Source organism: Pseudophryne corroboree, chromosome 5 (genome assembly GCF_028390025.1).
Source record: "Pseudophryne corroboree isolate aPseCor3 chromosome 5, aPseCor3.hap2, whole genome shotgun sequence".
Classification (NCBI taxonomy): Eukaryota; Metazoa; Chordata; class Amphibia; order Anura; family Myobatrachidae; genus Pseudophryne; species Pseudophryne corroboree.
In genome coordinates this window covers 294079982-294106324 of record NC_086448.1, presented here as the reverse complement: position 1 = coordinate 294106324, position 26343 = coordinate 294079982, and the positions used below count along the sequence as shown (strand labels likewise).

At 46.8% G+C, this 26343-nt stretch overlaps 1 protein-coding gene across 1 annotated transcript in view; it reads right to left on the bottom strand.

The window, feature by feature from the left end:
• KIF15 (kinesin family member 15) overlaps positions 1-26343 on the bottom strand; it is a 438779-nt gene that overhangs the window by 39747 nt on the left and 372689 nt on the right. The window contains exons 31-32 of the mRNA XM_063922408.1: positions 15344-15419; positions 2189-2226 (exon numbers count right to left, since the gene is read on the bottom strand). Coding sequence (XP_063778478.1) covers positions 2189-2226; positions 15344-15419 — 114 coding nt within the window. The remainder of the gene's footprint in view (positions 1-2188; positions 2227-15343; positions 15420-26343) is intronic.

Genomic DNA, 26343 nt, shown 5'->3' with positions numbered 1-26343 from the left:
TCTTCTGGCAGATATGGACATCGCATTTACTCTTGATGCCAGAGTGCAAATATCCCTCTGTGCATCTCGCATATATAGAAATGCATCCTTTAAATGCTCTATAGTCAATAAAATACTGTCCCTGTCAAGGGTATCAATATTTTTAGTCAGGGAATCCGACCAAGCCACCCCAGCTCTGCACATCCAGGCTGAGGCGATCGCTGGTCGCAGTATAACACCAGTATGTGTGTATATACTTTTTATGATATTTTCCAGCCTCCTGTCAGCTGGTCCTTGAGGACGGCCCTATCTATAGACGGTACCGCCACTTGTTTTGATAAGCGTGTGAGCGCCTTATCCACCCTAAGGGGTGTTTCCCAACGCGCCCTAACTTCTGGCGGGAAAGGGTATACCGCCCATAATTTTCTATCGGGGGGAACCCACGCATCATCACACACTTTATTTAATTTATCTGATTCAGGAAAAACTACTGTAGTTTTTTCACATCCCACATAATACCCTCTTTTGTGGTACTTGTAGTATCAGAAATATGTAACACCTCCTTCATTGCCTTTAACGTGTGGCCCTAATAAGGAATACGTTTGTTTATTCACCGTCGACACTGGATTCAGTGTCCCTGTCTGTGTCTGTGTCGACCGACTAAAGTAAACGGGCGTTTTAAAACCCCTGACGGTGTTTTTTGAGACGTCTGGACCGGTACTAATTGTTTGTCGGCAGTCTCATGTCGTCAACCGACCTTGCAGCGTGTTGACATTATCACGTAATTCCCTACATAAGCCATCCATTCCGGTGTCGACTCCCTAGAGAGTGACATCACCATTACAGGCAATTGCTCCGCCTCCTCACCAACATCGTCCTCATACATGTCGACACACACGTACCGACACACAGCACACACACAGGGAATGCTCTGATAGAGGACAGGACCCACTAGCCCTTTGGAGAGACAGAGGGAGAGTTTGCCAGCACACACCAAAAACGCTATAATTATATAGGGACAACCTTATATAAGTGTTTTCCCTTATAGCATCTGTTTTATATATTTCTAACGCCAAATTAGTGCCCCCCCTCTCTGTTTTAACCCTGTTTCTGTAGTGCAGTGCAGGGGAGAGCCTGGGAGCCTTCCCTCCAGCCTTTCTGTGAGGGAAAATGGCGCTGTGTGCTGAGGAGATAGGCCCCGCCCCTTTTTCGGCGGCCTCGTCTCCCGCTTTTAACGGATTCTGGCAGGGGTTAAATATCTCCATATAGCCTCCGGAGGCTATATGTGAGGTATTTTTAGCCAAAATAGGTTTTCATTTGCCTCCCAGGGCGCCCCCCTCCCAGCGCCCTGCACCCTCAGTGACTGCCGTGTGAAGTGTGCTGAGAGGAAAATGGCGCACAGCTGCAGTGCTGTGCGCTACCTTTAGAAGACTGAGGAGTCTTCTGCCGCCGATTCTGGACCTCTTCTTACTTCAGCATCTGCAAGGGGGCCGGCGGCAAGGCTCCGGTGACCATCCAGGCTGTACCTGTGATCGTCCCTCTGGAGCTGATGTCCAGTAGCCAAGAAGCCAATCCATCCTGCACGCAGGTGAGTTCACTTCTTCTCCCCTAAGTCCCTCGTTGCAGTGATCCTGTTGCCAGCAGGACTCACTGTAAAATAAAAAACCTAAGCTAAACTTTTCTAAGCAGCTCTTTAGGAGAGCCACCTAGATTGCACCCTTCTCGGCCGGGCACAAAAATCTAACTGGCTTGGAGGAGGGTCATAGGGGGAGGAGCCAGTGCACACCACCTGATCCTAAAGCTTTACTTTTTGTGCCCTGTCTCCTGCGGAGCCGCTATTCCCCATGGTCCTTTCAGGAACCCCAGCATCCACTAGGACGATAGAGAAATTAGCATATACCTTAACCTCCACCCCTAACCCCAAATATACTGAATTTTAGAGACTAGTCATAGCAAACACATTAAGACGTTTGTTTCAGCGTGTCTAATTTCAGAGTTAGAATTAATGTGCCCACAAATCCACGGTGAATAAGTTGTACAAATGTAATGTTAAAACACTGCACACTTTCCATACAACATTACCAACTGCCTTCCATACTGCACAGTATTGGATTTGTTCATCCAATAAATTGATCCACCTTTTAAATAGTGATTATACATAATTGATAATTTTGCCACTTTTAAAAATACAAAAAAAAACCCAACTTACTCTGACTGCACTTTCAGGAGTTGCTCAGTTGCTTTACCCTATTAAAAAACACAAGACTAAGATGAGTCTATGTAAATTAACAATACACAATAATAACATTTAAAACTCAATGATCTATATGGAACGGATGCTAGGGGGGAATGTAATAGGGTGTGAAAATCAGGAAGTTGAGATGTTTTACCCTGTAAATTATTGCCACTTAAATCTCTCACTTCCTGATTCTCACACCCGATTACATTTCCCCCCTAAATGTCAAATATTGAAAACTGCCCCACATACAAAGTACCAGTATAGAAGGATTTTCTATAGCCTGCATCACTGAGTTGACAAGGGTAAAATAAAATACCTTGCATAGTAAAATGATCTAACTTTTAAGAGTCTGCTCTTACTGGGTCTTACATAAGACGTTTAATTAACATTCACTTTAATTAAAGTGAGATAACCTGGTAAAGATGGTATCAAGTTTATATCTGTAACACAAAAGACAAATATAAAAATCACATTTCACTAAAATTACAAATTAAAGCTTTTTAACAAAAATATAACACATTAACATATATAGTCTAATCGTATTAAACAGTGATTGCATAAGTTAATGTTTTATAACTTTACAAGAGCATTAGAGAGATAAGTGATTTGTAAATTCTTACGAAGATGGTGTATGGCAGATTAGATAAGGACATTCAAGACCACTTAGAAATGGACTACTAATGTCCTTCATTTTATTATAAACATTATAATGGAAGCTGCAGATGTAGCTCTACAGTAATAGCACTTATTGAACATAATACGGCTACTGTCTAATGTTCGTACTGCAGTAGATTTATCACAAAACTGGAGACTCTCTATGATTAAAAAAAAAAAAAAAAGGAATTTAATACCTACCGGTAATTCCTTTTCTCCTAGTCTGTAGTGGATACTGGGGTCTTGAACTTTAGTTCCATGGGGTATAGATCGGGTCCACTGGAGCCTGGCACTTTAAAACTTTTAGTGTTTGTGTGTGTGTGTTCTGGCTCCTCCCCTCTATGCCCCTCCTACCAGACAGGAAAACTGTGCCCGAGGAAACGGACATAATCTGAGAGAAGAAACAATACAACCGCGGTAAGGCAACAAGCCAACACACAACCAGAAATGAAAGGAGGGCACTAACCAGAACAGAGGATAGTGACACCAACCTAACCCGGATAGCACAGCTGTCCCAACAACAGAATGGGACCGCAACGTCAGTCCAACCAAACACTTACACAGGTAAGCAGGAACGAAGCATTGAGGCGGGCGTCCAGTATCCACTATGGACTAGGAGAAAAGGAATTACCGGTAGGTATTAAATTCCTATTTTCTCTTACGTCCTAGTGGATACTGGGGTCTTGTACTTTAGTACCATGGGGAATTCCCAAAGCTCCCAAACGGGCAGGAAAGTGCTGAGACCCCTGTAAAAACCCTGACCATACTGAAGGTCATCCCTGGACAGGGTATCGAACTTACAGAATTTTACAAACGTGTTCGAACCATACCAAGTTGAAGCTCAGCACAACTGTAGGGTCGATACACTTCGGGCAGCAGCCCAGTAAGACCCCACCGACCTAGTCGAGTGGGCCTGAATAGTAGTCAGCAAGGGCAGAACCGCCGAAGTATAAGCCTGTTGAATGGTCAACCGGAGCCAACAAGCTATAGATTGCTTAGAAGCTGGCCGACCAATCTTGGAAACATCATAAAGGACAAACAGTGAGTCAGATTTCCGATGACGTGCCGTCCTTTTGACATAAATCTTCAGCGCCCTGACCACATCCAAGGACTCAGGACCAATGGAAGAGTCAGACAACACTGGAACCACAATAGATTGATTCACATGAAAGGCTGACACCACTTTAGGCAAAAACTGAGGGCGGGTCCTAAGTTCCGCCGTGTCTGCATGAAAAATTTAACTAGGGCTCTTACAGGATAAGGCCCCTAGTTTAGAGACACGTCTGGCAGACGCCAATGCTAATAACATCACTGTCTTCCAGGTGAGAAACTTTAACTCCACCCTATGTAAGGGTTCAAACCAGTCCGATTGGAGAAAGGACAAAACCACATTGAGGTCCCACGGAGCCATGGGAGGTATAAAAGGTGGTTGCATATGAAGAACACCCTTAAGGAAAGTCTGTACTTCTGGTAACATGACAAGCTGTTTCTGGAAGAAAATCGAGAGCGCCGAAATCTGGAGTTTGATTGAGCCTAAACGTAGGCCCATATCCACTCCCGCTTGCAGGAAAAGTAGAAAACGACCAATTCTAAATTCTACGGAAGACACCTTTCTACTTTCAAACCAGGAAACATACTTTTTCCAGATACGATGATAGTGTCTTGACGTAACCATCTTCCTGGCCTGGACCATGGTGGAAACAACCTGGGAGGGAAGACACTTTCTTGCTAGAACTTCCCTCTCAACTTCCAAGCCGTCAAACGTAGCCGCTGTAAGTCTGGATAGACGAACGGACCTTGCTGCAGAAGATCGCCGTGGAGCGGCAGAGGCCAGGGATCCTCCAGAGACACGGTCAGGAGGTCCGGGAACCACACCCCTTGAGGCCAATCCAGGGCAATTAGAATTGCTTGAACGCTTTCCCTTCTTAGCCTTTTTAGTACCCTTGGGATCAGCGGTAGAGGAGGGAACCGGTACACAAACTGGTACATCCCCGGTGTCATCAGCGCGATCTGCCACCGGTGAACTAACTGTTGAAACACCTGGGGATGTAGGCCCCATTCCCCCGGATGGAGGTCGTGCCTGCTGAGGAAGTCCACTTCCAGTTGTCCACTCCTGGAATGAATATGGCTGAGATGGCCCTTGCGTTGGCCGCCCAGAGAAGGATTTTTGAGACCTCTCGCATCGCCGCTCTGCTTCTTGTTCCCCCTTGTTGGCTTATGTACGCCACCACTGTGGCGTTATCAAACTGTACCTGGATCTCCTGATCCTTCAGGAGATGAGAAGCCTACCGAGCATTGTAAATTGCCCTGAGTTCCAGGATGTTTATCGGCAGAACGGATTCCTATCTCGACCATATCCCCTGGAACTGGGCCCCTTGGGTGACATCCCCCCAACCTTGGAGGCTGGCATCCGACGTCAGTAGAATCCACGAGTGGATATGGAAACTCCTGCCCCCCTACCAGGTGAGGAACTTGTAGCCACCATAATAGAGAGATCCAGGCTCTCGGAGATAATGTCACTTCCTGATGCATGTGAAGATGAGACCCCGACCGTTTGTCCAGCAGATCCAGCTGAAAGGGTCGGGCATGAAATATGCCGTATTGGATTGCCTCGTAAGCAGCTACCATCTTGCCCAGTAATCGGATGCAAAGATGAATGAATACCTTGCGAGGACTGAGCACAGAGCGAACCATAGCCTGGATAGTCCAGGCCTTTTCCATCGGGAGAAATACCTTTTGAAACACTGTATCCAGTATCATCCCCAGGAACTGAAGACGCTGTGTGGGTTCCAGGTGAGATTTCTGAAAATGTAGGATTCACCCATGATCCGTACGTAGGCGAGTTGTCAGATCGATGCTGTGAAGCAGACGGCTCCCTGGAGACAGCCTTTACTAGGAGATTGTCCAAGTATGGGACTATGTTCACTCCCATCATGCGCAGTTGCAGCATCATCTCTGCCATAACTTTGGTGAAGACCCTCGGAGCTGTGGATAAACCGAAGGGTAAAGCCTGAAACTGGAAGTGGTTTTCTAATATGGCAAACCTGAGGTAAGCCTGATGTGGTGGCCACGTGGGAATGTGTAGGTAAGCATCCTTGACGTCCAAAGACACCAGGAACTCCCCCCTCCTCCAGAGCGGACACCACCGCCCACAGGGATTCCATCTTGAATTTGAACACCCGCAGATATGGGTTTAGAGACTTCAGGTTCAAGAAGGGGAGCACCGAACAGTCTGGTTTGGGAACAACAAAAATACTGTAGTAAAAAAATAAGATTTTACTCACCGGTAAATCTATTTCTCGTAGTCCGTAGTGGATGCTGGGGACTCCGTAAGGACCATGGGGATTAGCGGCTCCGCAGGAGACTGGGCACAACTAAAGAATGCTTTAGGACTACCTGGTGTGCACTGGCTCCTCCCACCAAGACCCTCCTCCAGACCTCAGTTAGGATACTGTGCCCGGAAGAGCTGACACAAATAGGAAGGATTTTGAATCCCGGGTAAGACTCATACCAGCCACACCAATCACACCGTATAACTCGTGATACAATACCCAGTTAACAGTATGATAAAAACTGAGCCTCTCAACAGATGGCTCAACAATAACCCTTTAGTTAGGCAATAACTATATACAAGTATTGCAGACAATCCGCACTTGGGATGGGCGCCCAGCATCCACTACGGACTACGAGAAATAGATTTACCGGTGAGTAAAATCTTATTTTCTCTAACGTCCTAAGTGGATGCTGGGGACTCCGTAAGGACCATGGGGATTATACCAAAGCTCCCAAACGGGCGGGAGAGTGCGGATGACTCTGCAGCACCGAATGAGCAAACTCTAGGTCCTCCTCAGCCAGGGTATCAAACTTGTAGACTCTTGCAAGAGTGTTTGACCCCGACCAAGTAACAGCTCGGCAAATTTGTAAAGCCGAGACCCCTCGGGCAGCCGCCCAAGAAGAGCCCACTTTCCTCGTGGAATGGGCTTTTACAGATTTAGGGTGCGGCAGTCCAGCCGCAGAATGTGCAAGTTGAATCGTGCTACAGATCCAGCGAGCAATAGTCTGCTTAGAAGCAGGAGCACCCAGCTTGTCGGGTGCATACAGGATAAATAGCGAGTCAGTCTTTCTGACTCCAGCCTTCCTGGAAACATATATTTTTCAGGGCCCTGACTACGTCCAGAAAACTTGGAATCCTCCAAGTCCCAAGTAGCCGCAGGCACCACAATAGGTTGGTTCACATGAAAAACTGATACCACCTTAGGAAGGAATTGGGAACGAGTCCTCAATTCCGCCTTATCCATATAAAATACAGATAAGGGCTTTTGCATGTCAAAACCGCCAATTCTGATACACGCCTGGCCGACGCCAAGGCCCACAGCATGACCACTTTCCACGTGAGGTATTGTAGCTCCACGGATTTAAGTGGCTCAACTCAATGCGACTTCAGGAAATCCAACACTACGTTGAGATCCCACGGTTCCACTGGAGGCACAAACGGGGGCTGACTATGCAGCACTCCCTTAACAAAAGTCCGAACTTCAGGCAGTGAAGCCAGTTCTATTTTGGGAGAAAATCGATAGAGCCGAAATCTGGACCTTCATGGAACCCAATTTTAGGCCCATAGTCACCTCTGACTGTAGGAAGTGCAGAAATCGACCTAGCTGACAATTCTCCTTTGGGGCCTTCCTGGCCTCACAGCACGCAACATATTTCCACCATATGCGGTGATAATGGTTTGCGTTCACTTCTTTCCTAGCTTTAAATAGCGTAGGGATAACTTCCTCCGGAATGCCCTATTCCTTCAGGATCCGGCGTTCAACCGCCATGCCGTCAACGCAGCCGCGGTACGTCTTGGAACAGACAGGCCCCCTGCTGCAGCAGGTCCTGTCTGAGCGGCAGAGGCCATGGGTCCTCTGAGATCATTTCTTGGAGTTCTGGTTACCAAGCTCTTCTTGGCCAACCCGGAACAATGAGTATAGTTCTTACTCCTCTCCTTCTTATTATTCTCATTACCCTGGGTAAGAGAGGCAGAGAAGGGAACACATACACCGACTGGTACACCCACGGTGTTACCAGAGCGTCCACAGCTATCGCCTGAGGGTCCCTTGACCTGGCGCAATATCTTTGTAGCTTTTTGTTGAGGCGGGACGCCATCATGTCTACCTATGGCCTTTCCCAATGGCGTACAATCATTTGGAAAACTTCTGGATGAAGTCCCCACTCTCCCGGGTGGAGGTCGTGTCTTCTGAGAAAGTCTGCTTCTCAGTTGTCCACTCCGGGAATGAACACTGCTGACAGTGCTAACACATGATTTTCCGCCCATCGGAGAATCCTTGTGGCTTCTGCCATCGCCATCCTGCTTCTTGTGCCGCCCTGTCGGTTCACATGAGCGACCGCCGTGATGTTGTCTGACTGGATCAGCACCGGCCGGTGTTGAAGCAGGGGTCTGGCCCTTAGTTCCAGAATATTTATGTGTAGGGAAGTCTCCTGACTTCTCCATAGCCTTGGAAGTTTCTTCCCTGTGTGACTGCCCCCCAGGCTTGAAGGCTGGCAACCGTGGTCACCAGGACCCAGTCCTGTATGCCGAATCTGCGGCCCCCTAGAAGATGAGCACTCTGCAGCCACCACAACAGCGACACCCTGGCCCTTGGAGACAGGGTTATCCGCCGATGCATCTGAAGATGCGACCCGGACCACTTGTCCAACAGATCCCACTGGAAAATCCTTGCATGGGACCTGGCGAATGGAATTTCTTCGCAAGAAGCTACCATCCTTCCCAGGGCTCGCGTGCATTGATGCACCGACACCTGTATACGTATTAGGAGGTCTCTGTCTAGAGACGACAACTCCTTGGACTTCTCCTCCGGGAGAAACCCTTTTTATCCTGTTCTGTGTCCAGAACCATACCCAGGAACAGTAGACGCGTCGTAGGAACCAGCTGCGACTTTGGAATATTCAGAATCCAGCCGTGCTGTTGTAGCACTTCCCGAGATAGTGCTACTCCGCCGAACAACTGCTCCCTGGACCTCGCCTTTAAAAGGAGATCGTCCAAGTACGGGATAATTATTTCGGCCATTACCTTGGTAAATACCTCTGTGCCGGGGACCGACCAACGGCAACGTCTGGAATTGGTAATGACAATCCTGTACCACAATTTTGAGGTACTTCTGGTGAAGAGGGTAAATAGGGACATGCAGGTAAGCATCCTTGATGTCCAGTGATACCATGAAATTCTCCAGGCTTGCAATAATCGCCCTGAGCGATTCCATTTTGAACTTGAACCTTCGTATATAAGTGTTCAAGGCATTCAATTTTAGAATGGGTCTCACCGAACCGTCTGGTTTCGGTACCACAACATTTTGGAATAGTAACCCCGGCCTTGTTGAAGGAGGGGTACCTTGATTTCACCTGCTGGAAGTACAGCTTGTGAATTGCCGCCAGTACTACCTTTCTCCGAGGGCAGCAGGCAAGGCTGATGTGAGGTAACGGCGAGGGGGAGTCGCCTCGAACTCCAGCCTGTATCCCTGTGATACTATTTGCAGAACCTAGGGATCCACCTGTGGGCAAGCCCACTGGTCCCTGAAGTTCCCGAGACGCGCCCCTACCGCACCTGTCTCCACCTGTGGAGCCCCCACGTCATGCGGTAGACTTAGAGGAAGCGGGGGAAGGTTTTTTAATCCTGGGAACTGGCTGCTGGTGCAGCTTTTTCCTTCTTCCCTTGTCTCTGTGCAGAAAGGAAGCGCCTTTGACCCGCTTGCTTTTCTGAAGCTGAAAGGACTGTATCTGAAAATACAGTGCTTTCTTAGGCTGTGAGGAAACCGGAGGTAACATTTTTTCTTCCCAGCTGTTGCTGTGGATACGAGGTCCCAGAGACCATCCCCAAACCATTCCTCACCCTTATAAGGCAGAATCTCCATGTGCCTTTTATAGGCAGCATCACCTGTCCACTGCCGGGTTTCTAATACCCTCCTGGCAGAATGGACATTGCATTAATTCTGGATGCCAGCCGGCAAATATCCCTCTGTGCATGCTTTATATCTAAGACGACGTCTTTAATATGCTCTATGTTAGAAAACTATTATCCCTGTCTTAGAGTTTTAATATTATCTGACTGGGTATCAGACCACGCTGCAGCAGCCCTATTTATGCTGAGGCAATTGCAGGTCTCAGTATATAACCTGAGTGTGTATTTACAGACTTCAGGATAGCCTCCTGCTTTTTATCAGCAGGCTCCTTCAAGGTGGCCGTATCCTAAGACGGCAGTGCCACCTTTTTTGACAAACGTGTGAGCGCCTTATCCACCCTAAGGGATATCTCCCAACGTGACCTATCCTCTGGCGGGAAAGGGTACGCCATCAGTAACTTTTTTGAAATTACCAGTTTTTTATCGGGGGAACCCACGCTACTTTACACACTTCATTCATTCATCTGATGGGGGAACAAAACTCTGGCTGCTTTTTCTCCCCAAAAATAAAACCCCTTTTATGTGGTACTTGGGTTCATGTCAGAAATGCGTAACACATTTTTCATTGCCGAGATCATGTAACGGATGTTCCTAGTGGATTGTGTATATGTCTCAACCTCGTCGACACTGGAGTCAGACTCCGTGTCGACATCTGTGTCTGCCATCTGAGGTAACGGGCGCTTTTTTTGAGCCCCTGATGGCCTTTGAGACGCCTGGGCAGGCGCGGGCTGAGAAGCCGGCTGTCCCACCGCTGTTTTACGTCATCCAGCCTTCTATGTAAGGAGTTGACATTGTCGGTTAATACCTTTCACCTATCCATCCACTCTGGTGTCGGCCCCACAGGGGGCGACATCCCATTTATCGGCCTCTGCTCCGCCTCCACATAACCTTCCTCATCCAACATGTCGACACAGCCGTACCGACACACAGGGAATGCTCTGACTGAGGACAGGACCCCACAAAGTCCTTTGGGGAGACAGAGAGAGTGTATGCCAGCACACACCAGAGCGCTATATAATGCAGGGATTAACACTATAACCGAGTGATTTTTTCCCCAATAGCTGCTTGTACAGTATAAACAATATTGCGCCTAAATTTAGTGCCCCCCCTCTCTTTTTAACCCTTTGAGCCTGAAAACTACAGGGGAGAGCCTGGGGAGCTGTCTTCCAGCTGCACTGTGAAGAGAAAATGGCGCCAGTGTGCTGAGGGAGATAGCTCTGCCCCTTTTTAGCAGACTTTTCTCCCGCTTTTCTATGGATTCTGGCAGGGGTATTTATCACATATATAGCCTCTGGGGCTATATATTGTGATATATTTGCCAGCCAAGGTGTTTTTATTGCTGCTCAGGGCGCCCCCCCAGCGCCCTGCACCCTCAGTGACCGGAGTGTGAAGTGTGTATGAGGAGCAATGGCGCACAGCTGCAGTGCTGTGCGCTACCTTGGTGAAGACTGATGTCTTCTGCCGCCGATTTTCCGGACTCTTCTTGCTTCTGGCTCTGTAAGGGGTCTGGCGGCGCGGCTCCGGGACAGAACATCAATGGCCGGTTCCATGCGGTCGATCCCTCTGGAGCTAATGGTGTCCAGTAGCCTAAGAAGCCCAAGCTACCACCAGTTAGGTAGGTTCGCTTCTTCTCCCCTTAGTCCCTCGCTGCAGTGAGTCTGTTGCCAGCAGATCTCACTGTAAAATAAAAAACCTAAAATATACTTTCTTTCTAGGAGCTCAGGAGAGCCCCTAGTGTGCATCCAGCTCAGCCGGGCACAAGAATCTAACTGAGGTCTGGAGGAGGGTCTTGGTGGGAGGAGCCAGTGCACACCAGATAGTCCTAAAGCTTTCTTTAGTTGTGCCCAGTCTCCTGCGGAGCCGCTAATCCCCATGGTCCTTACGGAGTCCCCAGCATCCACTTAGGACGTTAGCGAAAAGACTGTTGCGTAACGGAGGAGGTACAGGAACTACCACCCCTGTCTGCAAAAGTCTTTGAATAGCCTTGTGCAAGGTAACCTTTGCTGCGGGTAAAGCTGGTAAGCCAGACTTGAAAAACCTGTGAGGAGGGAGTGCTTGAATTTCCGGCTGGTATCCCTGGGAAATTAGGTCCCTCACCCATGGATCACGGCAGGACTCCACCCACACGTGGGCGAAGTTTTGAAGGCGAGCACTTACCTTAAAGTCACCTTGTCGCTGGGGCCAACCGTAACGCGGAAGGCTTTGCGGCAGGGGATCCGGTGGTCTGGTCCAGGGAGACAGCAGGTGCAGGTTTACGGGGCTTACCACAAGATCCTCTGGAAGTGGTGGAGACCCCTTGGCCCTTGCCTCTGAACCTTGCCACAAGGACTGCAAGGAGGATCCTGTGTAAGGACGTCTAGCAGGCGGCAGATAAGTAGACTTACCCGCCGTTGCTTGGGAGATCCATTTATTTAGTTCGTCACCAAACTAAAAGGGAAGATTGTAAAAGGGAAGATTTTCTACACCCTTTTTGGAGTCAGCGTCTGCCAACCACTGACGCAACCACAGAGCTCTGCGCCGAAACAGCCACAGCAATAGTGCGGCCATTAATCTTACACAACTCCTTAATAGCCTTGCTTATAAAATTTGCAGCATCTTGTGTATGTTGCAGCAGAGTAACTACCTCATCTCGGGGCAAAGAGTCCAAACCATCGATAACGTTATCAGACCACTTGACTATTGCCCTGGAAATCCACCCACAAACACTTGTGGGGTGTTGAGCAGCGCCTGCCACCGTATATACTGCCTTGAGCGTGGTCTCAATCTTACAGTCAGCTGGCTCTTTTAGGGATATAGCCCCTGGCACCGGCAGTACCAATTTCTTAGACAGTCTGGACACAGATGTATCTACCGATGGTGGGTTTTCTCTTACCTTCCCGTCCTCATCGGGAAAAGAAAAAAGTAGTTAAAAACCTCTGAGGAATTTTTTTTTTTTTTTTCCAGGGTTTAACCATGCCTTCATGGCCAGGAGTTCAACTCTTTAGACACAGGAAAAGTCGCTGAGGCCTTCGGTTTAACATTAAAATACAACTCCTCATCTGGCTCTGACTCTTGATCCGGTATTCACAGCGAAGATGAGGGCCTCCACCCCTGGGGACAGAGCACTGTCCTCATCCATATCATCATCATCATTATCTACATAAGGCTGATCAGAATCAGACTGGAGCACCTGTGGCAGTGTGTTTTTGTGAAACCACTAGATGGGGCTGAGAAGACTTCTTTGTATCTGCTGCCTTGGCCACAGAATCAATAGAATGCTTCAACACCTGTCTCTCCCTTTTAGCCACAGCAAATTCAGTATTAAAATGCTGGATCATGCTAGTAAAGCTGTCCAGCCAGGCAGGTGCTTGTGAACTGTGTCCCTGTGGAGACAAAAGAACATTGTTCACACATGAGTGACCCCGCTGAAGACGGGGATGAATTACAGGCAGTACACGTAACCATGTCTACAGACATCCTTCATCCTGTAAAACAGCGCAGCCCACTGACCAAACACCTCCACACAGACCCTAGAGAGCCCCAGGAGGGACACTTGAGGAGCAGACACCAGCACCCAGAAACACAGCAGTATAAGAGTAACTAAATGTATGACCTGATAGGAGTGCAGCGGCACTGTTGCTAGTGTGCTCCCCCTGTCTAAGATCCCCTGGTACCAGTACAGAGTAGTGCAGCAGCGTGGGTCTCTGTAGAAGAAGCGTTGTGTGCAGCTTGATCCGCAGCAGCAGGAAAATGGCGTCTTCCCGCCTCGGGAAGCCCAGGCCCCTGAAATGGCACGCGGTCCTTGTTAATAGATTATACTGGCTATGTCAAAAATAGATATATACAGTACTCCCAAAGCCTTTCTGTGACAGTGAGTACCAAGTGGCGTCTTCCCGCTGCCAGTTCGTCCGTGGCGGGCAACGCAGCTCAGGGCCCTGCCGCCAAAACTGCACTGGAGACACGCTAACCGGGACCCCGATGTAACACTCACCGCACCTGTATCTTCGGCATCTGTAAGAGGGTGGCGGCTAGCTGCTGGAATGGGCACAGATACTAACGATGTGTGATCAGTACCTCAGAAGCTCAATGTCCTGTCAACTGGGATCACGAACCATTTACCCTCAGGATGTTGGTTCGGTCACCCCTCTAAGTTCCACAAAGCAGGTAGACTGGTTGCCAACCAGTACTATCTGAAAACAAATAAATACCTGAAAATAATAAACTAAATTAAACTTGAAGAAAAATGATCTCTGGAGCTCCAGAGAAGTGCACCCGGCTCCTCGGGCACATTTTATTAAACTGAGTCTGGTAGGAGGGGCATAAAGGGGAGGAGCCGGCACACATACTAAAAATTTTAAAGTGCCAGGCTCCAGTGGACTATCTAAACCCCATGGTAAACTAGGATGTAAGAGAAAATTATATATATATTTTCTTGATCTTGGATGATGAACAATTGTAGGGGAGGTATCCAATTAGCCTCTGTAAATTACAGTAGCTAACTGTTCTCCAGGGGATATCCAATTAGCCCCAACAGCAAGCACTAATCGGGGATTATGCTTTTCATGCCTCGGGCACACAAAGCATAATCCCTGATTACCAGCCCTTAGAGCCGTGATAAGACATGGGTCCGGGAACTTATACCAGATCCTGTGTGTTATCGGCCGATAGAAACGGGATATAATTGTATAGCCCAGTGGCTCTCAAACTGTGTGCCGCAGGGGTGCCCTGAGTTCGTGGTCCAGGACCATTCAAATTATTTATGGTCAATGTATTAGGCAAAACCAGAGCTGGTGGCTGTCAATCATAAAATATGTGGACAAACAGAAGCAAATACTGTCCCTCACCACACAATTAAACCTAAAGGTTACATATAAACACAATTTACTTCATTTAATATTTCTAAATTTCTCAATAAGAAACTTTTGGCCTAAGGGTACAGTGAAAATAATTCTGATACTCTAGGGTACCTTGATTCAAAAAAAATTGAGAACCAGTGGTCTAGCCCAATAAAATCGCGATAATAGCCTGTTTTTATCAGCTGAAAAATTAGTACAGCTAACTGGATACAGCCCTAAGTCTCCACAGTGTGATGATTCGCTGGAAAATCACACACTCTAAAGTCTAGAACTGGGATTATTTTCCTGATGCAGAAAATGGTTTGTGTGCCAACCTTATCAAAGTAAAACATTTTCTTACACATCTTTTTTTGTTACAGTTATTGGTCTCTCTTTGCGGTAGATTGCTATTATTAACATTGTGCTTGGAGACGAAACATGGCCAGAGTAATAGCTATTTGTGTGCCTGTGCATATTATGAAAAGTACCAAAGTGTTGCCTACATGATCAGTGTTATAATACATTTATATATGAATACACCATGCTTGTTCAGGCTACAATTTTGGTCTGTAAGTGTTCAGTGATCCATTGGTTACAGAAGAAGAATAGACGTCAGAGGGTTCAATTACTTTAAGGTGAACAAGCCCATTAGCAAAGATAATACCTTGTGGTTAGTCACAATACAAATAAAATTACCTTTTCCATTCGTTCACAAACTTCCTTTTCTATTTCTCTTTTCAGCTCCAGCATATCAGATTGTTTATGCTCTTTGCTGGAAAAAAACAGCCGCATAAAACATAAAATTGCAGCAACCTGTATTTTTTTTTACCTCGATCTGGGATCAATCTACGTAAATACACAGTACACAAGGTTCTGAAATACGTAGGGAACTTTATCACTTAAAAGAGATGACTATTCTCTTTCAATAGATTGATACCTATTAATTTCTTGGTGCTAAAATAGGAAAACACCCCTACCCATGCTAAACATTTTATGTAGTGTTTTTACATAGTTATAAATAATTTCAAACAAGCTTACTGACAGAGCTTAATTGGGGCGGATGGAGCTGCAGACACCTATAAAATAATGAAGGGGTGTGTGTGTGTGAGGAGGGGGCAGAGTTGGAGCAGGCAGGCAGCTCAAATTCTTTTCATTAAGGGGACATTTACTAAGCAGTGATAAGAGCGGAGAAGTGAGCCAGTGGAGAAGTTGCCCCATCAACCAATCAGCAGCTCTGTATAATTGTATATGTATATATATGTGTATATATATGTATATATATGTGTATATATATATATATATATATATATATATATATATATACACATACACCAATCGCAATGCAAAGAGGCACTCCTGGACTTCCAAATGGGTGAAACAAATGCGGTGATTTAATTCAATGTTTTGGGGAACTGCCCCCCGTCATCAGGACACACACACATTAAACAGTGTACAAACTACAGTGCTTAAATACATACTTACAGGTCTCCAGCATCCCAGCGCGTGTGCCCGGCGTCTGCATCTCCCTTCCGGTCCCGAGTGTGACGTCGTTCCGGAAATGGCGTCAGCCGGGGCTACACACACCAGGGCCAGTCAGGTTGTCATGGTGATCCAGCCGACGCTGCTGTCTCACCCTGTACACGGATCCCAGTTCCCAGCCAGCACTCACGGCGCGCACATTCCCCTTCCGGTCCCGAGCATAACTCCGCCCCGGAAGTGACGCACGCCGGGCAGCTCCCCCTGGGTCTGTCCCCGTTGTCATGGTGATCACACAGCAGTCTCCGCTGTCTCCATCTGGCCTGATAATACATCTTATACATCAAAACAATACAAATTATATTACAGTGCAAGTATCAGCTACCAATAATCCAATCCATATTTCACTAAAACACATATGTGAATATCTTAAATTTAAGATCATACCATAATCAGATATGAATAGATGGCTCCAAACATTTCAGTCGCCCTCTAGTGACTATAATTCAAATATTACATCCTAATTTAAAAAAAGTGCTGCATTAAAAGCCAATCTTGTTAATCTCCTAAATGCTCTTATACAGTGAATATTCGTGTGTGAAATCATCATCATATACAAATCTGTCAGACTTATTTAGACTATATTCTCTCAATCTAATCTAGGTTATACCTCGTTAGATCATATCTCTCATCTATATGGAATCTATGTATACAAACATTGAACTAAATGAGTCAAGTTGAATCTATGAGACATGCATCATCCTATTTTTGCCTAGTCAGAACTCCCACTTATAAAAAACAACTCAGGTTAAGGGCTTCATTCAGCCCATGTGGGCTGACCGTATTCAAACGGTCTATCCATTTGCATTCCAGTTGTAGCAACTGCCTATCTCTATCCCTCCTCTCAAATTGGGGGGGGGGGTCTGATCTATTATTCTGTATCTTAGGTTTGACATAGAATGTTTGGCCCTAAGGAAGTGGCGTGCTACTGTCTGGTCACTCCTCCCTTCGTTGATAGTTGCTCTTATTGCTCCTCTATGTTGGGCCATTCTTTCTTTGAACTGCCTTTTTGTTTTCCCAACATAATGGAGCCCCCCCAGATCAGATCCCCCCCAATTTGAGAGGAGGGGATAGAGATACGCAGTTGCTACAACTGGAATGCAAATGGATAGACCGTTTGAATACGGTCAGCCCACATGGGCTGAATGAAGCCCTTAACCTGAGTTGTTTTTTATAAGTGGGAGTTCTGACTAGGCAAAAATAGGATGATGCATGTCTCATAGATTCAATTTGACTCATTTAGTTCAATGTTTGTATACATAGATTCCATATAGATGAGAGATATGATCTAACGAGGTATGACCTAGATTAGATTGAGAGAATATAGTCTAAATAAGTCTGACAGATTTGTATATGATGATGATTTCACACACGAATATTCACTGTATAAGAACATTTAGGAGATTAACAAGATTGGCTTTTAATGCAGCACTTTTTTTAAATTAGGATGTAATATTTGAATTATAGTCACTAGAGGGCGACTGAAATGTTTGGAGCCATCTATTCATATCTGATTATGGTATGATCTTAAATTTAAGATATTCACATATGTGTTTTAGTGAAATATGGATTGGATTATTGGTAGCTGATACTTGCACTGTAATATAATTTGTATTGTTTTGATGATGTATAAGATGTATTATCAGGCCAGATGGAGACAGCGGAGACTGCTGTGTGATCACCATGACAACGGGGACAGACCCAGGGGGAGGTGCCCGGCGTGCGTCACTTCCGGGGCGGAGTTATGCTCGGGACCGGAAGGGGAATGTGCGCGCCGTGAGTGCTGGCTGGGAACTGGGATCCGTGTACAGGGTGAGACAGCAGCGTCGGCTGGATCACCATGACAACCTGACTGGCCCTGGTGTGTGTAGCCCCGGCTGACGCCACTTCCGGGACGACGTCACACTCGGGACCGGAAGTGAGATGCAGACGCCGGGCACACGCGCTGGGATGCTGGAGACCTGTGAGTATGTATTTAAGCACTGTAGTTTGTACACTGTTTGATGTGTGTGTGTCCTGATGACGGGGGGCAGTTCCCCAAAACATTGAATTAAATCACCGCATTTGTTTCACCCATTTGGAAGTCCAGGAGTGCCTCTTTGCATTGCGATTGGTATCTAGGGATCTGAGTGACCCATAGGAGAGCACCTTGGCCAGGTATTTACAAGCTATCCAGGGAGTGCCGGCTGTTGGAATATGATATATATATATATATATATATATATATACACACACACACACACACACACATATACATACACATATATTTATTAGAGATGCGTGGCGGACACTTTTTGGGGTTTGGATGTGGATTTCCGTTCGTGTTTTGGATCTGGTTTGGTTTTGCCAAAACCACCCTTTCGGGTTTTGGACCTGGATTTATTTATTTTTTTTAAACATAAAAACAGCTAAAATCACAGAATTTGGGGGTAATTTGGACCCTACGTTATTAACCTCAATAACATTCATTTCCACTCATTTCCATTCTATTCTGAACACCTCACAATATTGTTTTTAGGCCAAAAATGTTGCACCGAGGTCTCTGGATGACTAAGCTAAGCGACACAAGTGGATGGCATAAACACGTGGCCCATCTAGGAATGGCACTGCAGTGGCAGACAGGATGGCAGTTTTAAAAACTAGGCCCCAAAGAGCACATATTGCAAAGAAGAAAAAGAGGTGCAAGATGGAATTGTCATTGGGCCCTCCCACCAACCCTTATGTTGTATAAACAGGACATGTACACTAACAAACCAATCATTTCAGCGACAGGGTCTGCCACACGACTGTGGCTGAAATGATTGGTTTGTTTGAGCCCCCACCAAAAAAGAAGCAATTAATCCCCCACACCAAAAAAGAAGCAATTAATTTATCCTTGCACAAACTGGCTCTACAGAGGCAAGAGGTCGTCCTCATCCTCCGATTCCTCGCCCCTTTCAGTGTATACATCCCCATCCTGACAGAGTATTAATTCGTTTGGAAAAAAGGGTGTTTATCCTGCACCGGCCTAATTAAATCTGTGAAAAATGATAATATTTAGGCCAAAATTGGACAATGTTACTAGGTATAAATTATTCCGATCTGTCCCTATGGTGGTGCGCCCCCAGAGTCAAAAAGAAGGTACATACAACGAAGGAAGAGAAAGTATGACTCTTGTTTGGGCGCACTCTTATTGTATCTTAGTATCTACTAATGAGTAATGTGTCTAAGATATGATATAGTCTCTTTCTACTCATAAGATAAATGGGAACTCAGCAAAAACAAAAACAAAGCTTAACAGTAAAGTTGGAGCATGAGTGAATATTGACATGCCAACAAAGTGGATCAATTCCTGAAAAAAATGGAATGTTCAGATCTCAATTATATTTAAATAAATGCATATAGTAAATAGCTACATGCCATGCTGCTTCCGTCTGCCAAAGATCTGTACAAACTGTGTTTGTATTGATAAAGCCCTAAAGAGGGTTGATTTCGTGAGAGGGAGAACCCACAGACTGAAATCTGACCCTAATGGTTTGCCCCTGTCTTGGATTAAATGTGAAGAGTAAGACAGTGGTGGGATCTAATTGTTAGAAATAGTAGGAATAAGTATAAGTGGGGATTCTGCTGTTAGTGTTATCCCACAGGGAATGTGGTCTTTTTACTTCACTGGGTATTCCCTAGCGGTCGCCCGTCTAGGTAGTGACCTAGCCCACCTCCGTTTGGCTTCCAAGATCGGACGAGATTGGGCATGAGCGTAGGGGTATGGTCGTAGGAGGACTTACCCTGTGCCACTAATGAGAGTGCACCGAAAAAGGAGGGATTGTTTCCTCCTGGGAGAAGGATAATGAAGAAGATTGAGAAGAAGAGTAGTAATAGATCTTGTAAGCGTGAATCTGCTGTCCTCGTTAGACGGAGGAGACGTGTCTCCTGAGGGGACATGCTCCCCAGAATCGTGGATGAGAGTTCACGGAAGGAAGAAAAGAATGGTAAAAAGCAATGAAAAAGAGTAACAGTTGATAATAGGTCCACTAAAATGTGGAGTCCCTATTGGTCTCTTAAAGAATCAAATATAGTACTGGATGTAACGTTGGCTTTGTATACATTTGTTCGTACCATTCTCGATTTTCTGATAAATATTATGCTGTTAATAGCCCAGCATTTCTGTACTGTAAATGAAATATAACAGAAAATAAGAATTTACTTACCGATAATTCTATTTCTCGGAGTCCGTAGTGGATGCTGGGGTTCCTGAAAGGACCATGGGGAATAGCGGCTCCGCAGGAGACAGGGCACAAAAAGTAAAGCTTTAGGATCAGGTGGTGTGCACTGGCTCCTCCCCCTATGACCCTCCTCCAAGCCTCAGTTAGGATACTGTGCCCGGACGAGCGTACACAATAAGGAAGGATTTATGAATCCCGGGTAAGACTCATACCAGCCACACCAATCACACTGTACAACCTGTGATCTGAACCCAGTTAACAGTATGATAACAGCGGAGCCTCTGAAAGATGGCTCACAACAATAATAACCCGATTTTTGTAACTATGTACAAGTATTGCAGATAATCCGCACTTGGGATGGGCGCCCAGCATCCACTACGGACTCCGAGAAATAGAATTATCGGTAAGTAAATTCTTATTTTCTCTATCGTCCTAGTGGATGCTGGGGTTCCTGAAAGGACCATGGGGGTTATACCAAAGCTCCCAAACGGGCGGGAGAGTGCGGATGACTCTGCAGCACCGAATGAGAGAACTCCAGGTCCTCCTTAGCCAGGTTATCAAATTTGTAGGATTTTACAAACGTGTTTGCCCCTGACTAAATAGCCGCTCGGCAAAGTTGTAAAGCCGAGACCCCTCGGGCAGCCGCCCAAGATGAGCCCACCTTCCTTGTGGAATGGGCATTTACATATTTTGGCTGTGGCAGGCCTGCCACAGAATGTGCAAGCTGAATTGTATTACACATCCAACTAGCAAAAGTCTGCTTAGAAGCAAGAGCACCCAGTTTGTTGGGTGCATACAGGATAACAGCAAGTCAGTTTTCCTGACTCCAGCCGTCCTGGAACCTATATTTTCAGGGCCCTGACCACATCTAGCAACTTGGAGTCCTCCAAGTCCCTAGTAGGCGCAAGACACCACAATAAGCTGGTTCAGGTGAAACACTGACACCACCTTAGGGAGAGAACTGGGGACGAGTCCGCAGCTCTGCCCTGTCCGAATGGACAAACAGATATGGGCTTTTTTGAGAAAAAAACCACCAATTTGACACTCGCCTGGTCCAGGCCAGGTCCAAGAGCATGTTCACTTTTCATGTGAGATGCTTCAAATCCACAGATTTGACTGGTTTTAAACCAATGTGTTTTGAGGAATCCCAGAACTACGTTGAGATCCCACAGTGCCACTGGAGGCACAAAAGGGGGTTGTATATGCAATACTCCCTTGACAAACTTCTGGACTTCAGGAACTGAAGCCAATTCTTTCTGGAAGAAAAATCGACAGGGCCGAAATTTGAACCTTAATGGACCCCAATTTGAGGCCCATAGACACTCCTGTTTGCAGGAAATGCAGGAATCGACCGAGTTGAAATTTCTTCGTGGGGCCTTCCTGGCCTCACACCACGCAACATATTTTCGCCACATGTGGTGATAATGTTGTGCGGTCACCTCCTTTCTGGCTTTGACCAGGGTAGGAATGACCTCTTCCTGAATGCCTTTTCCCTTAGGATCCGGCGTTCCACCGCCATGCCGTCAAACGCAGCTGCGGTAAGTCTTGGAACAGACATGGTACTTGCTGAAACAAGTCCCTTCTTAGCGGCAGAGGCCATAAGTCCTCTGTGAGCATCTCTTGAAGTTCCGGGTACCAAGTCCTTCTTGGCCAATCCGGAGCCATGAGTATAGTTCTTACTCCTCTACGTCTTATAATTCTCAGTACCTTAGGTATGAAAAGCAGAGGATGGAACACATACACCGACTGGTACACCCACGGTGTTACCAGAACGTCCACAGCTATTGCCTGAGGGTCTCTTAACCTGGCGCAATACCTGTCCCGTTTTTTGTTCAGACGGGACGCCATCATGTCCACCTTTGGTAATTCCCAACGGTTTACAATCATGTGGAAAACTTCCCCATGAAGTTCCCACTCTGCCGGGTGGAGGTCGTGCCTACTGAGGAAGTCTGCTTCCCAGTTTCCATTCCCGGAATGAAACACTGCTGACAGTGCTATCACATGATTTTCCGCCCAGCGAAAAGTCCTTGCAGTTTTTGCCACTGCCCTCCTGCTTCTTGTGCCGCCCTGTCTATTTACGTGGGCGACTGCCGTGATGTTTTATCCCACTGGATCAATACCGGCTGACCTTGAAGCAGAGGTCTTGCTAAGCTTAGAGCATTATAAATTTACCCTTAGCTATATTTATGTGGAGAAAAGTCTCCAGACTTGATCACACTCCCTGGAAATTTTTTCCTTGTGTGACTGCTCCCCAGCCTCTCGGGCTGGCCTCCGTGGTCACCAACATCCAAAACTGAATGCCGAATCTGCGGCCCTCTAGAAGATGAGCACTCCGTAACCACCACAGGAGAGACACCCTTGTCCTTGGATATAGGGTTATCCGCTGATGCATCTGAAGATGCGATCCGGACCATTTGTCCAGCAGATCCCACTGAAAAGTTCTTGCATGAAATCTGCCGACTGGAATTGCTTCGAAGGAAGTCACCATTTTTTTACCATGGCCCTTGTGCAATGATGCACTGATTTTAGGAGGTTCCTGACTAGCTCGGATAACTCCCTGGCTTTCTCTTCCGGGAGAAACACCTTTTTCTGGACTGTGTCCAGAATCATCCCTAAGCACAGGAGACTTGTTGTCGGGATCAGCTGCGATTTTGGAATATTTAGAATCCACCCCTGCTGTTGTAACAGTATCCGAGATAGTGCTACTCCGACCTCCAACTGTTCCCTGGACTTTGCCCTTATCAGGAGATCGTCCAAGTAAGGGATAATTAAGACGCCTTTTCTTCGAAGAAGAACCATCATTTCGGCCATTACCTTGGTAAAGACCCGGGGTGCCGTGGACAATCCAAACGGCAGCGTCTGAAACTGATAGTGACAGTTCTGTACCACGAACCTGAGGTACCCTTAGTGATAAGGGCAAATTTGGGACATGGAGGTAAGCATCCCTGATGTCTCGGGACACCATATAGTCCCCTTCTTCCCGGTTCGTTATCACTGCTCTGAGTGACTCCATCTTGATTTGAACCTAGCCTTCTGGCTTCAGTACCACAATATAGTGTGGAATAATACCCCTTTTCTTGTTGTAGGAGGGGTAATTTAATTATCACCTGCTGGGAATACAGCTCGTGAATTGTTTCCCATACTGCCTCCCTGTCGGAGGGAGACCTTGGTAAAGCAGACTTCAGGAGCCTGCGCAGGGGAAACGTCTCGACATTCCAATCTGTACCCCTGGGATACTACTTGTAGGATCCAGGGGTCCTGTACGGTCTCAGCGTCATGCTGAGAGCTTGTCAGAAGCGGTGGAACGCTTCTGTTCCTGGGAATGGGCTGCCTGCTGCAGTCTTCTTCCCTTTCCTCTATCCCTGGGCAGATATGACTCTTATAGGGACGAAAGGACTGAAGCTGAAAAGACGGTGTCTTTTTCTGCAGAGATGTGACTTAGGGTAAAAACGGTGGATTTTCCAGCAGTTGCCGTGGCCACCAGGTCCGATGGACCGACCCCAAATAACTCCTCTTCCTTTATACGGCAATACACCTTTGTGCCGTTTGGAATCTGCATCACCTGACCACTGTCGTGTCCATAAACATCTTCTGGCAGATATGGACATCGCACTTACTCTTGATGCCAGAGTGCAAATATCCCTCTGTGCATCTCGCATATATAGAAATGCATCCTTTAAATGCTCTATAGTCAATAAAATACTGTCCCTGTCAAGGGTATCAATATTTTTAGTCAGGGAATCCGACCAAGCCACCCCAGCTCTGCACATCCAGGCTGAGGCGATCGCTGGTCGCAGTATAACACCAGTATGTGTGTATATACTTTTTATGATATTTTCCAGCCTCCTGTCAGCTGGCTCCTTGAGGACGGCCCTATCTATAGACGGTACCGCCACTTGTTCTGATAAGCGTGTGAGCGCCTTATCCACCCTAAGGGGTGTTTCCCAACGCGCCCTAACTTCTGGCGGGAAAGGGTATACCGCCCATATTTTCTATCGGGGGGAACCCACGCATCATCACACACTTCATTTAATTTATCTGATTCAGGAAAAACTACGGTAGTTTTTTCACATCCCACATAATACCCTCTTTTGTGGTACTTGTAGTATCAGAAATATGTAACACCTCCTTCATTGCCCTTAACGTGTGGCCCTAATAAGGAATACGTTTGTTTATTCACCGTCGACACTGGATTCAGTGTCCCTGTCTGTGTCTGTGTCGACCGACTAAAGTAAACGGGCGTTTTAAAACCCCTGACGGTGTTTTTGAGACGTCTGGACCGGTACTAATTGTTTGTCGGCCGTCTCATGTCGTCAACCGACCTTGCCGCGTGTTGACATTATCACGTAATTCCCTAAATAAGCCATCCATTCCGGTGTCGACTCCCTAGAGAGTGACATCACCATTACAGGCAATTGCTCCGCCTCCTCACCAACATCGTCCTCATACATGTCGACACACACGTACCGACACACAGCACACACACAGGGAATGCTCTGATAGAGGACAGGACCTACTAGCCCTTTGGAGAGACAGAGGGAGAGTTTGCCAGCACACACCAAAAACGCTATAATTATATAGGGACAACCTTATATAAGTGTTTTCCCTTATAGCATCTTTTTTATATATTTTTAACGCCAAATTAGTGCCCCCCCTCTCTGTTTTAACCCTGTTTCTGTAGTGCAGTGCAGGGGAGAGCCTGGGAGCCTTCCCTCCAGCCTTTCTGTGAGGGAAAATGGCGCTGTGTGCTGAGGAGATAGGCCCCGCCCCTTTTTCGGCGGCCTCGTCTCCCGCTCTTAACGGATTCTGGCAGGGGTTAAATATCTCCATATAGCCCCCGGAGGCTATATGTGAGGTATTTTTAGCCAAAAATAGGTTTTCATTGCCTCCCAGGGCGCCCCCCTCCCAGCGCTCTGCACCCTCAGTGACTGCCGTGTGAAGTGTGCTGAGAGGAAATGGCGCACAGCTGCAGTGCTGTGCGCTACCTTAAGAAGACTGAGGAGTCCTGATGCCGCCGATTCTGGACCTTCTTCTTGTTTCAGCATCTGCAAGGGGGCCGGCGGCGAGGCTCCGGTGACCATCCAGGCTGTACCTGTGATCGTCCCTCTGGAGCTAATGTCCAGTAGCCAAAGAAGCCAATCCATCCTGCACGCAGGTGAGTTCACTTCTTCTCCCCTAAGTCCCTCGTTGCAGTGATCCTGTTGCCAGCAGGACTCACTGTAAAATAAAAAACCTAAGCTAAACTTTTCTAAGCAGCTCTTTAGGAGAGCCACCTAGATTGCACCCTTCTCGGCCGGGCACAAAAATCTAACTGAGGCTTGGAGGAGGGTCATAGGGGGAGGAGCCAGTGCACACCACCTGATCCTAAAGCTTTACTTTTTGTGCCCTGTCTCCTGCGGAGCCGCTATTCCCCATGGTCCTTTCAGGAACCCCAGCATCCACTAGGACGATAGAGAAAGAATGTGGTAATTACAGACCTCCTGAGGACGTGTAAGCACAGTACCTCCGGTGGACCTGATGCGAGACCACACACCACCGCCTGTCCTCACTGCATTTAGTGAGTGATTATCAGGTTATTGATACATATCACAAGGGAGCGCCAGTAGTAATAATCATAGTAATTCTTTTTTAGAAACGGTAAATAATTAACTGGAGCATAAGGAACCTATTCAGTTGTACCAAATTAAATATTCAAAACCACATACAGTTGTCAGACAGGCGTGATGTACACAGAACTATTTAGAAAAAAATAAGATTTTACTCACTGGTAAATCTATTTCTCGTAGTCCGTAGTGGATGCTGGGTACTCCGTAAGGACCATGGGGAATAGACGGGCTCCGCAGGAGACTGGGCACTTCTTTAAAGAAAAGACTAGGTACTACATCTGGTGTGCACTGGCTCCTCCCTCTATGCCCCTCCTCCAGACCTCAGTTAGGGAAACTGTGCCCGGAAGAGCTG